The following is a 13,854-nucleotide window of genomic DNA, read 5'->3' as shown; positions in this document are numbered from 1 at the left end:
GCAAAGGTGGCAGGTAAGGAAGAGCACAGATTGCTGAACAAGGAGCACATTGCACAAAACAAAACACATGAGGAAAGGAGGGAGCTATGGAAGAGCTCTAGCCTACCATAAAGAACCCCAGCTTTTTTTTTATATGTCTAAGTTCTCAGAGATATTAGGACAAGGTCAGACAACCTTGTTCCTGCCTACTCAAGCTTGACAGTCTAATAGCTGCCCTAAAGCACAGACTTGCCTTTCTGAGAAGCAGGTAATTTTTCTGGCTGTGTTAAGGAATTTTAAACTGTAAAATATTTCATGCAAGAGCTTGGTGTAGGTCTATTGTTCATTCTCTTTTGAGTTTTCTTGCATTCTAGTATATGTGCAGTATTTGTCCATTTTGTTTGTTTGTTTTCCTTGTAAAATTACTCCTAAGTCTTTCAAAAGCCTTCATTGAGTGATTCAGTGAAAAACCAATAATCTTCTGAAAGTAAGCGCAACAAAGACTTTGCTGATTGCATGCAAGAATGAGCTCTAAGAGGACATTCACATTACACATCTGATATTACTAATGTCTATATTCTAATAAAACTTATTGGAATGGTCTAGTTCATACAGTGAAAATTGAACCAAAGGGACTTTTACATTAGATATTAGGAAAAATTTATTTACTGAAAGGGTAGTCAGGTACTTCAACAGGCTGCCCAGGGAAGGGTGGAATCACCCTCCCTGGAAGTGTTCAAAAGGCATGTGGGTTCAGGGGTGAACGTGGTGGGGCCACATTAATGTTTGGACTTTATGTTATTAGAGGACTTTTCCAACCTCAATGATTCTATGATTCTAAGCCCAAAATTATAATGATGGTGATGAGCATCATGAAGTTTCTTTCAAAAATATAGTGGAAATGATTCAGCAGGGATGTTGGAGAAAGAAGGTGAAAAAGTATTTGAGAATTTCTTCAATTTTCAGATATGTTTTTGATTATGCTCTTCAATGATTTAGAATACTTGGACGAGGTCTATTAAAATTCTGGGAAAATGTTACTTATTCACTAATAAAAAAGGAAGTAATATATCAATGTATGAAGCAAGAATGATTTTTCAAGTTCTTCCTTTTTTTTCCTATGGGAAGGGTGATGAATACCATATTCTTTCCAAATCACCCTCTATTTTACACAATAATATTGACTTCATCTATAAGCATAGCCCCAAGTGACTGAGAGTTTTTGTAAGACATTTAGAGGAGATGTAATTGCATATAATTTCACTCCTGGGATCTAGGTCCACTTCACTACAGACTTTTATAATTTATTCTTTCCTTAAAAGATAGTGCAAAGGAACTATTTTTCTTCAATAGACTAATATGAGTCAGAACTGCTTTTTTTTGGTACTGGTCTCCCAGGTTTGACACATCTGCTTGTAGACCTGTATATGTAGAGAGCACGTATTTAGATATGTGTCAAACAGGAATTTATAGCCCACATATAAACAAAATGTGGAGGGTTCTTTTTCCTATCTTTTCAAAGACATTCACTATGAGTACCCATCACTGAAGTCCATCATAAACATTCTGTAGAACTTCAGACTGAATTGCTCTGTAGGGTCCAATTCCCCAAGTTTACCTAAATTTTGGTATACCCTATTCAAAAGAAAGTTCATCCTAATAGCTTTGAATGAAAATTCTTCATTATCAAATTCTATCTAGGAGATGGGATACTGTGAATTGATTTCTGAGTGAAGTAAATTTATGTTGATGTAAGTGGGAGCTCTCATTAAACTCTCCTTTGTCATTTAATAGTTTGAAAGCATTGCCATATTTAAATTAGTCTGATTAGACTATTTGCATTATATGTAATACTAATTAATACTAGGAAACCTCTCAGCTATAAAGATCAAGCAAGAAATTTCCATCCTGTGATTTTGTTCTAGTTTCAGGCCCTGACTTCTGGAACTGCTACAAGCCATGAAGAATTACAGGTTATTAGATAGCCATGAGAAGGCTTTCTTTAAAAGTACTCCTTAGCAAATTATTTTAACATAGGTTTCTTATTACTTGTATTAAAGTCTCTTATCAATTAGGCTATTAAGAAATCTCAGAGCATTTTCCCCCTCAATATTAAAAAAATGCTTAAAGAAAAGCAGAGCAAAATACATGAGCTAAGTTTAGCCTTCATAGAAATAATTTTTTATGAATTTTCTATTTAATAGAAATAATTTTCTAAAATGTCAATATTCCTGATGTTGATGACTTCTGAAGTATTGTCACTGGTTTCTCTACTGCAAGACATACTACTGTAAATTATGGGGAAAGATTTCTGTAGTTTAGTGATTGCAAAATACTATCAACACAGAAATACACAGATAGAAACAGATTGTCCAAATTGAACTTAAATTGTGCTACAAATCTAGTATAAAGCAGAAAGGATGATTTTGTGATGGAAACTCTAAATTGGAACTTAGGAGAAATCTGTAAGCACTTCTGTGTCCTACTAAAGGGATCATGAGGTATGACAGAGCTCCTGTTTCCAGCATGCAACATGGCTCTAACTACTTAACTGTTAACAAATTCATAGAAAGATGTGGTGGAGTTTTAAGGTTAACTGTTCTGGGAACATGGGTTATATAGTTTGACAAAAAAATTTCAGGCAATGGTCCTTAAGTTACAAGTATAACTTATTCAGTGTTTCAGCATCTAAAATAAAAACAGTGCCTATGGAGGTGCTCAGTAGGTATCTACACCAGGATGAGTCATATAGCTCAGCAAAGGGTGCAGCATCGTAAGCACAAATTGAATGATATTTGTGATTGTTCACATCACATGTCAAACGTATTTAATTTTTTTTATTTAACCTAGCTCTACCTAGCTTACATGTAATTCTGAAAATCAGCTAGGTTCTGTTCTGCAACAGCAGTGTAGAGAAGCAATCAACCCAAGAAAGAGTTTTGTGGGCAAGTTTAACACTTTTTTTTTGCTGTTTCCTCTTTTTTTTTTTTTTTTTTTTTTTTAACTTTTTCAGACTAGGTCTCAGTTTCAACAGTATTTCTTCAGTTGAGAATGGCTCTCTTAACAATGTACCTCATCTGAGGGAGCTCCACTTGAACAACAATGAACTTGTCAGAGTACCCAGTGGACTGGGCGATCACAAATATATACAGGTAAGGTTTATCATACTGTCTCAGAGAGCAATAGTTGAAAGATTCCTACTGATATTTGTGTGTTTATTCAGTCTTGAACAGAAATGTGCACATTATTTTTAACTTGATACAAGTTTCATAAATGCTTGAATTATCAAGGAATTGTTGAATACAACAGGAAGACTCCTATTCTGAATTTTTTGTGGAAATGGTTATGGAGGAGTATAGATCTGGAGGTCTAAATTTATTGTCCCTGCATGTCTGAAGAGCCATAAAAATTACGGGATTATTTGTGTACTTCGGTTTCCTCTTTATTAAAAAAAATAATTTTAAGATAATTTCTTTTGTGGATTTTTTTTTTCATTTCTACTAAGTGGTGTTTTGCAACCTTTTCCAATAACTTTTCCTTTGCTATCTCACAAAACAGTGCCATCAGGAGGTAAATAGACAAAATAGGCATTTCACATCACCAGTATTTTCGAGGTCCTTTTGGACAGATATCTAGAAATATTGCCTCTTGGGAGCAATTTAAATCTGTCTTCACCCAGACTAAGATTTTACAGGAAAGAAAGCTCCCAAAGAATGAAGACTCCCAAATGTAAATTACCCCCTGCATGTTGCTTGGAAAAAATCTCCAGAAGTTGTGAATCTGGAGCAAAATAAAATTCATCAGCTACTTTAAATTGTCTTTAGTGGTTACTTTGGCTCTGAGTCCTGTCTAGTTGCACACATGAGAATGAAAATATTAGAGCTGGACAGAAACCAATTAGCATCAAATACATTCTCTGTATACAGCACATGCTCCAGAGCCACTGTACTGCATTCATAATTTCACATCCTTAGCTCCTCTTTTGGCTACACTACCATCAGCTGATAGTAGCATTATTAGATAGCCTTGCACTTTCTGGGCAAGGTAATGTGAAGAGCACTTTCTGTAGAAATTATGTCAATTGGGTGTATCTAGATATTTCAAGAGGTAAACAGAGTCCAGGATTTGTTTGGAAAGAAGACATATTTGTGTAACGTTGCCAAAACACATATATGAAACATTTAATATGAAATAATGTATCTTATTTGCCATGGTAGCTCAATTTCTCACTTCAGTACTTGCATGCTTTGCAGGTGGTCTATCTTCATAACAACAAAATTGCTTCCATTGGTATCAACGACTTCTGCCCTCTTGGCTACAACACCAAAAAGGCCAGCTATTCCGGTGTGAGCCTCTTCAGCAACCCTGTGCAGTACTGGGAAATCCAGCCCTCTGCTTTCCGGTGTATCCACGAACGCTCTGCAGTACAGATTGGAAATTACAAATAGATGTCTAAAGATGGGGTTCGGTTGTGTTCCAGCTAAAGTATCTGTCCTTATAGGCCTGTTCAAAAAACCGTTGCTAACGATTAACGCCAAATGCCAGAAACTTCACTTTAAAGTGGAGATGATCCATTGAGGTAGAATAAATGAGACATTACAGATGTACAAGAGCGAGCATACCATCAATAAGAATTGCCCACTGTGCTTTAAACTGACTTATTTCAGCCTTCTTTTCAAGCATGCTTTCTGTGGCATTTTTCAGTTTGATGAATGCTACAGGTTTCCAGATTCCACTGTATATGAAATTCGGAGTAAATATTTGTCAAGTTATGATTTATTAAAAAAAAAAAGACAGTGATTGAGGTTATTTTTATAGCCATACACAGAGAAAAATAGCAGAGGGGAAAAAGACTCTCAAATCATCTTGAGACTTGAGAAGGTAAGAGTTACCTCCTTTAAATTTATTTCAAGCCCTGGAGGTTTAAAAATATCCACTATAAGATAATTCTGAATGTATCTATTTAGCAGAGGCAAATAAAGCTGTTGCTAATGTCATTATTTTTGAAAAAAAATAAAATAAATTTGTATTGTACACATAGTTCTTTAAAGTTTGCCATTCTTCTAGAGCAATGCTATTCAGAATTAGCCTAACGTCATCCTAACGAATAAAATATTGAGTAGTCTGCAGTAAAAATCTTGTAACCTATATCTGGAGCTCGATGACTAAATTTCTCTAGAGCAAATTCTTCTCACCTTAGTCACAAGAGCAGTTTTTGTGACTGTACTGCCTTGCAGAGTATGGTATATGGGTTTAGTAACCATGTATTTATCTAAACAAAAGACCATAGCAGTTCACTTTTCACTTGTTCTACACAGTACATTTGTCAGTATCCTTTACGGGTTTTGGTTTTTACAAAAAGGAATTAATTGTGAAGTAGAGATATGCAGGTTCCTCTGTCTGACAAATTTGTGGAATTTAGAAGCAAAACTATAAGTATAGAAATATATGAAGTGAAATAACTGCTACTGTGGACATTGCTGGGACATCATTTGTAGATGTATCTATTTAGAGTGATTTGGAGCCCTCTGTAAATTGGGATTCTTCAACCCATACCAGCGGGTAGCAAGCTCATCAAAGGTAGGCTGCACATATCTACTGTCAATCTTCAAAGCTAAACATATACTCAATAAAAACATCACGTGAAAAGAATCTTCTGCAGACTCTTAATACTCCAAAGTCAATCTCTCTAATTTGTAAAACTTATATGTCACTTATATTAAAGAATAATGTAATACAGGCAAACTCCAAAGTGTTTGTCTTTTTTCTTGTGTTTTGATAGAATAACATAAGTGTGTCAGAACTTTAAATAAGTCTTGAAAACTGAAAATCTTTGGCATGGTGATAGCTAAAGTAAGAATAAGTTGCATGAAATTCTTTTGCAAGGAACTTTTTCATGCCTAACTCATATATTTTTAGGTATTTTTAGGTATTTTTTAGGAGCAAACAAATATAGTATTTTTAAAGCTGTCATTTATTCAGTAATAAATAATTGGAAATGATTATGAATCACTATAACCACTACACAGAAAAAGCATATTTGCACTCTTCTGAGCTATCTTCTTCATACAGTAGCCAATGATTTCTCTGCTTTCTATCTGTTTTTCTTCTGGATTTCATATTTTCAGAGAGTTATTTTAATATAAAACAAACAGTATACGATATCTTGCTGTCACAGGAGGGAAAACACTCCAGAAAATCATCAGTTATGGTATTTTTTTTTTTTTTCCTTTTGGTTCTTGCTTGGATATTGTCTGTTGTGCAGACAGAGACTTCTTGCAGAAAACTAAGCACTGGCATTTCAAGTGAGAACAAAGGCACTGTCTTAGCCTGAAAAGCTCCACAGAGTTTGTATGTATATGATTACAGAAAGAGATTCACAGAAAAAATAACAATTACATAGGCATCATGCCGACATATGCACAAACTCTCCATTTCTCCATCCATAGTTTTAACATCTCACATACAAAGGCTTTTCTTTCAAATTAGAACAAACCTTAACAAGTACAGAAGAAAATATCTGAGTCTGGTCCTCCTATGTAATACCCATGATATGTGCCCTATCAAGCTTGCTGCTTGCTGCTAAAGCATAAGTTATTTCTCATAAAATACATTCCCTTCTAACAACCAAAGGCTGCAAAGATAGCAGGATTTTTCTGATTACCAGTCTTTCTCAATGAAACAAAATAAGCAATTTAACAAGAAAGCTAAGAAAGATCATGACAGATTTGGAAGGTAAACCAATCATTGTTGGATTTCTATAAATTGTGCAGCCACACCAATGATATTTGACTGATGGGATTCTATCCACATACAGAATCTGCAGAGACTTCAAAGCAGAAGGAAGCCAAATACTTTTAAAACTGCTTTTTATATAAATAAAGAACAGATGGTTCTTCCACTTAAAAGCAAAACAAGGAAAGAAGAAAAATAAAAAAAAAGAACAAACACAACCAATCTATAAACAATTGGGTGGAAAGAAATTAGAGAACTAAAGTAGAAAGCCTTTGGGCCCTGCAGTACATCCTCAACTTTTTGTAAAGTATGAAGACAGTAACTGGTCACAACTGTTGGACTTAAACACATAAAGAATAATTATTACCCTTGGTGCAGCCTAAAGCATCTTATCCCTTACTGCCAACAAGGGTGTGGCCATCTTTTAATCTGGTTTCTCCTACAATGCACCAGGTTATGGTCAGTTAACATATACTCAATTTCTGATGTATAAATGATACTAAATCTAATTTTATTTCCAGGAAAGGATCAGCTCTTAAATCCTTGGCATCAGTGTCTTGCTCTCATTTCAAGACCATACATTTGCCTCCACAAACTGTTTCTAAAATTATCTAAGCACAAGGTCTGGTAACAGGTCTTTGGTACATAATTTGGTTTTGTTTTTTTTTTTTTTTTGGGGGGGGGGGGGTCTTGGTTAGTTTTTTTTCTTTTGATTTTTTGAGCTGCTAGTAAACCTCTCTGTTATAATCTATTTCTGCTTATGTTAGCTATTTTTGAAAACAGAGAACATTTTCTACCTTGCTGTCACTCATGCGTAAAAAATAGGAAAAATCTGAAAGTTGTGTTTGTTCAAAGCAAGCATTAACTTAATGTATTTCTAATATCAAATGCAAAATAACTAAAAAATTACAGACTTTCTGATCCCACCGCTACTCTGAAGTGCCATCTAGTGTCACTGAGGGACAGTAACAAAGTTACTGTTAACCAAAAGGATAAAGGTTTATGAAGCTTTATGAGAAGACAGTACTCAAATTCACATAATCTGTTGCTTTGGTTTTCTCTTTTTATTAAGTCAGAGGTGCAGAGCTGTGAAATCAATACTCTTTTTGTACACCCACAATCAAACGCATTTGCTCTGAACAAGAATGGGTTTTTTCTTATTCTTTATATGCACACGTTGCTCTGAAGTCAGTTTTGCTTCAGAAAACTGCCTACATCTGTGTTTTCTGTTTTGTTTTTCTTTTTCTAAAGAGTTGCCCTAATTTAGCTGAAAGTAGCTCATTCAAGAAAAAGGGAAATAAATTAAACAGTCATGTTAGTGAAAATCTGTAGAGCACTGAAGAGGAAATATGGGCTGTGAGATAGAGGTTCAATATTAACTGCCTCATCTTCAAAATGAAAATGTGAAATTAAAAATAGTTGATAATTTTTAGCATAAAACATTATCTTAACAGTGCTCCAGCAGCTCCATCTGCAAAAGAACAAAGTTTCTGTGGATGTCCTGAAAAGGCACAAAAACTGTTTAGCTGTTTGGATTACACTCAACACAAACACTCAAACAGCTAGACTCATCAATGGCTGCATTTTAAGTGACACAAACCAGCCTTTGGCCTCCTGCCCTGCTTCCTGCTCTGGAAGTTCAGGGCTGTTACTGTGCCATAAGTGCATAAGAGGATCAGGCTGGATACAGGCACTACTGAAGGCTGTTTATCCTGCCTGTTAAACAGCACACTTTCCTTTCTGAGATTTAAAGAAGTGGTTTCTTCATAACTGCTTTGTCAGGCAGTTTTCTGTCTCAGTGTGTACATTATGCTGCTTGAAAGCTTTGGAGATTACCTCTATGTGGGTGTCTTAAGTCAGCAGACCAGAAGAATGTTAATGCTTTGTTGCTGCCTGCGTGAATTGGACTTAAATCTACAGGAGAAATGATGGAAAAAAAAAATATGAGAAATTTTATTGTTATAATTATATATTTATTAATGTATTTCACACATCTTTTTAGACTACAGCAAAAGCTAATAACAAATTTATAACAGTGTGTTGAAAAGCAGTGATGGTTGTGTTCTTATACCCATGTGTACCTCTGCAGCATGAAGTAAAGAAGCTTTTGAAAAGCAGCAATAATTGTAGGCCTTGCATCTGCAAACACTTACCCACATGAATAGCTCCAATATTTTCACTCAGATGAGCTGAAAAAATACAGATGGGCATCAATTTTGAAGATAAACTAAAAAAAAAAGAAGAAAAAAGATGCTTCCCACTCTTTAAACACAAAAAGCTGTTTTTAAACAAAAAAAAAATCCTGAACTACCTAAAACAGTTCTATCCAGGAAATTTTTATGCCAGAAATGTCCCAGGTACTTCCTTTGGTTCACTCCCAGAAGGAGAGAAATTGAATACTTGAAAATGATGATTTCTAGTCATGAATGGCATGATATTTTGTTTAGATGCACAAATATTAATTGATAGGTGGTGTTTTTCCTAGTTTTTGGCAGAATGGACAATAGAATATTTACTGCTTTATTCTGGATATTCCCTGGATGAAAAGATAGAATGTACCCTCTGAAATGTCACTGATGGTAAAAACTGTGGACTGGTTGCTGGCTGATCTGCTGAAGACTGTGCTGCCATTCAATGGGACCTTGATAGGCTGGAGAATTGGGCAGAGAGAAACCAATGTGGTTCAACAAGGGCAAATTCAGGCTCCTGGACAGGGACAGGAATAGCTCAAGGCACCAGCACAGACTGAGGGCTGACCTGCTAGAGAACAGCTCTGCAAGGATGGCCACGAGCCAGCAGCAGCCTTGCAGCCAGGAGGGTCAGTGATATCCTGGCATGCATTGGGAAGAGAGTGGCCAGCAGGTCAAGGCAGGGGATCCTGCTCCTCTAATCAGCCCTGGTGAGGCCAGTCCTGGTGCTGTGTCCAGTTCTGGGCTTCTCATCACAAAAAAGAAAAGGACCTACTGGAGAGGGTGCAGTGGTGGGCTACAAAGATGATTTAGGGACTGGAGCATCTCTCTTATAAAGGGAAACTGGGGATGCTGGGCCTGCTTAGTCTGGAGAGAAGACTGAGAGGGGGCCTCACAACACCTGTAAATATCTGAAAGGTAGGTGTCAAGAGGACAGTGCCAGACTATTTTCAGTGGTGCCCAGCAACAGGGAGAGGAACATAAAATACCAGAAGTTTCATCTCAATATGAGGAAAAATTTATTTACACTAAGGTGTGATTCTGTACAAAGTATTACAATTTATAAAACGTTCTATAGTCATATTTAACATGAAATCAAGCAAAATTTTTCCAACTCTTTATATTATTGTCTAACCAGCATTGCAGTATATATTTTGTGATAAATCATACTTACACCTTTTATTAATTTTCAACTAGCGTATTAAAGCATATATAATATTTGAATAAAAAAGCCTTAAGAATTTTGTTGCTATTTTTGAAACTACAAGTTTATACAAGTTACATTATTGTTTCCAGATGAAGACTTTAATTGAGATTAATTATGCTAGCCCTGCTCTAAAGAGTAATTTTTGAAAGTGTTCAAATCCCTAAAGTCATGAAAATAGGGACCATGTGTCACTACTAAATACTTGTTAGAAAGCCCTTTCAACAGAAAAAACTCAGAACCAATTAAAGCTAATCATGTTGCATTCTGATGCTGAATCCTTTAATCTTTTCATTTCAAGGTATTGAATCTTTTCAGGAATCAAATGCTTGTAAAGAATAAACCAAATTCCAGTCTAGAAAAAAAAGAAATTTCAAGATGCATAAAATAATCTCAAAATGAAAGACAGAATAATTCTAACTACTGCTTGCCTATGATAGAAACCCTAGACAATTGAAATGCTTCAAAAGCATTTCATATTCCCTTCTGAGAATAAACCTTCAGAGTTTTGTCAATACACATCATTCTAACATGGAAGGAAAACATAGTTGCATTGCAATGAATTCTTGAAACAAAGAACAGACTTTGAAGTGTTGGCTAACAGAGAGTGATTGAGAGATCTTAAACCTCAAGTGACTTAATATTCCATCATGCCATCAAGAAAATGAAGCAAAAAGATTAGCCTTTTGGCTATGATTTAGATTTCTATCCTTTACTGCTCATTTTCAGCACCAAATTCTTTAAAGACATGCCAATCTGCATGTGCAGATTAGAGCGAGATAGAGAAGACTGTGTGAATTTCTCTTTAACAGATACAGATAATTGGATTGTTATGGAAAAACTTAAATATATTAGCTCTTGACTGCTCTCAAACGACTAGATTACAATGAAGTGGTAATAGTCCCTTTGAATTGCCTTGTTAGAATTCTGGCACACAGGATTGTCATGTTTCCTACATCTTAGACAGTAGGAATGGTCTCACAGTATGAAAAAAAAATGTAACAGCACAAGGATTTTAGATTATTCTGCAGAGCTGAGAAAGAAATAGCATTTATAGGAATTGAAGAAGACATGTCCCATTTGCCAAAGCTCTGTCCTACAGAGGAGGAAGCTGAGGATGCCTCCAGCCTAGCTCCACCCTCCCTCACCTTTCAAGTGAGGAAATTGAGATAAAAAAACTTTCTAGCCCCTTGGTTACCTCATGGACAGCTTCTGGGCTGCTATGAGAGCATGTAGTACATGAACATACATGAATCTCATGTGGATCAAAGCAATCCCAGCATTGGCACAGACTGGGTGGTGAATAATTGGATACGGACCAGTAGTGTGCACTTGCAGCCTAGAAAGCAAAATATATCCTGGGCTGCATCTAAAGCAGCGTGGCCATCAGGGAATCCAGGAGCTGATTCTGCTCCTCTTCTCCACATTCCTGAACCCACCTGCAGTTATGCATACAGTGCTGGGTCCTCAGCACAGGAAAGAGCTGATAGAGTGAGGCTAGAGGAGAGCCGCAAGAAGGGTCAGAGGGCTGGGGCACCTCTCCTGCAAAGAAACTCTGAGAGAATTGGAATTGTTCTGGGGGAAAAAAGACTAAGGAGCAACATTATTTCAATCTTTCACTATATAAAGAAGGCTTATAAGAAAAACTGAGACTTTTTACCACAGCCTGGAGTGTCAGGATAAGGTGCAATGATTTTAAGCTGAAAGATGGTAGAAATAGGTTGGACATGAGGAAGATTTTCTTTAAATTAAGGCTGGTGAGACACTGAAACAGGTTGCTCAGAGAAGCTGTGACTGTCTTATCATTGGCAGCATTCAAGGCCAGGTAGGATTGGGTTTTTGGCAACCTGGCCTCATGGAAGGTGCTACTTATTGCAAGGAAGTTGGACTACATGATCTCTAAACATCCCTTCTAAACCAAACCATTCTGTGATTCCAAATGCAATATCAGGGCCCTCAGTACACCAGTAGGATCTTGCTGCCATAACCATCACTTCCACAGCCTCTGCCACCTAGATTTCTACCTCTCATTGTTCAAGAGCTACATTTAAGCTCAATTCCTTGTCTATTCCCTGAACTTACATCTGGGTTTCAGCAGGAGAGAGCAGCTGTGCAGGAGAAGGAGAGCTGGGAGCCAGCAGTGACCCAAGGCAGGGCAGCAGCCTCAGGACTGAGGTCACAGTGCCACAGCACCCCGTGAAGCACAGCTGAGCTCTTTGGGTGACTGTAACAGATGTCCACTGAGAGCGCAGCCTTAAGGTCAAGCTCAGACTGCAAGTCAATAATATAATGCCAGGCACAGAATTAGGAACAGTGTACTGGGATTCAGATGGAATACAGCTGCTGGACAGTGGGTGGAGACAGTGTGGCTGGAGAATGTGGATGAAACTAAAGTAAAATCTACAACATCACCTGAGTTAATTAGGAACACAAGCCCTGTTCTCCAAAGCTTTGGAAGGCACTTCTCTAAAAATGTTTTGATGTATGAGAAAAGTCATTAGCAGTGGCTTTCAGAAGAAGGATTTTCTGCTAATTGGTAAAGCAAACACCTCCTTCCCTTCACCAAGCTTTGAATGAAACATTTTGATTCAACTTTTTGATGTGGGCTATCACCTGCACATCTGTTCCCTACTTGCTTGAAAGAATGGCCCTCCTGTAGACTCCCTGGAAAAGTAACCATTCTGAGACAACACGTATCTGATGGGTCTCAGGGTTATTTAATTATGGTTGTGTTAAAAAGTCCATAAAAATGGCAAAAATTTAGCTGCTAAAATACAGGGTAAAACCCTTCCCTTTATGAGTGAAATTATTACAAATATGTGATCCGAAGTCTCATTCTATTTTCATGGAATTAAACAGGAGCAATGGGTTTGCCATATCACAACTGAGTAGTCATATTATCTGCGTCTATCTAGGAGCTATGTATGAGGTAAGAAAATTTAAATTATAGTGTTGTTCACCAGTACTGCTGTGGCTAAGTTTGTGTCACAGTTCTATGTGAAACTAGCTTTTCCACTTAAATATTATTCCTCTCCTAAATCTTGGAATCAGATCTTGTTTCTCAAACACATTTGTTTCTCCTTTGAAAATTAAAAATAGTCCATTGCTTCAAAACCTCAGGGTAAAGCAAAAGTATATATAAATACAACCATACACATGCAAAGATACATAAATGTTGATAAAATGATGGAAATCATGAAATTATAATCTGATAAAATTCAAATTGTGGATCAGGGCATGTCAGCAAGCCTTAGGACCTGAATGTCTACTTTCTTATTGATAGCTTAGGTTATATTCTAGAGTCCAAAGGTACATTTATGTTATTAAGTGAAATCATGCCATTTTTGAAGCCTGGAACATGACTTGGTCTCATCTTTGTTGTAAAGCTTTCTTACCTCATGAAACACAGTGGCTTTATTTAAGTTTTGTGTTGAGAGTGATAAGTCCCAAACCCTGGCTAGGAATTTAGTTAGGCTAGAATCATGCAAAATCCCATTCTTATATACTAGTACTGCAAAGAATGACTTGCCATTGTCAGGGACATGATGTGATTTACTAGTGTAGGTAAAGCCTAAAGAAGAGAGAAGTCAGCAATTTCCTTTTATACAATAATTTTTTGGTGACATTAATATTTTGCATTTATCTACCCAAATATTGAAATTGCTGTTAATCTGCCTGTTACCTGAATGCTCTCCTTAGTTTTTCTTCTCAGTCAGTTATAATGCTGCTTTTTGCAACCCTTCATGG

At 36.5% G+C, this 13,854-nt stretch overlaps 1 protein-coding gene across 1 annotated transcript in view; it reads left to right on the top strand.

Moving 5' to 3' along the window:
• DCN (decorin) overlaps positions 1–4,536 on the top strand; it is a 37,368-nt gene extending 32,832 nt beyond the window's left edge. The window contains exons 7-8 of the mRNA XM_021528001.2: positions 2,993–3,131; positions 4,233–4,536. Coding sequence (XP_021383676.1) covers positions 2,993–3,131; positions 4,233–4,427 — 334 coding nt within the window. The 3' untranslated portion in view covers positions 4,428–4,536. The remainder of the gene's footprint in view (positions 1–2,992; positions 3,132–4,232) is intronic.
• Positions 4,537–13,854: the final 9,318 nt, after the last annotated feature.

The sequence above is a fragment of the Lonchura striata genome, chromosome 5 (assembly GCF_046129695.1).
Source record: "Lonchura striata isolate bLonStr1 chromosome 5, bLonStr1.mat, whole genome shotgun sequence".
NCBI classification, from domain to species: domain Eukaryota; kingdom Metazoa; phylum Chordata; class Aves; order Passeriformes; family Estrildidae; genus Lonchura; species Lonchura striata.
Note: the sequence above shows the minus strand (reverse complement) of the source record. Positions and strands in the feature narration are given on the sequence as shown.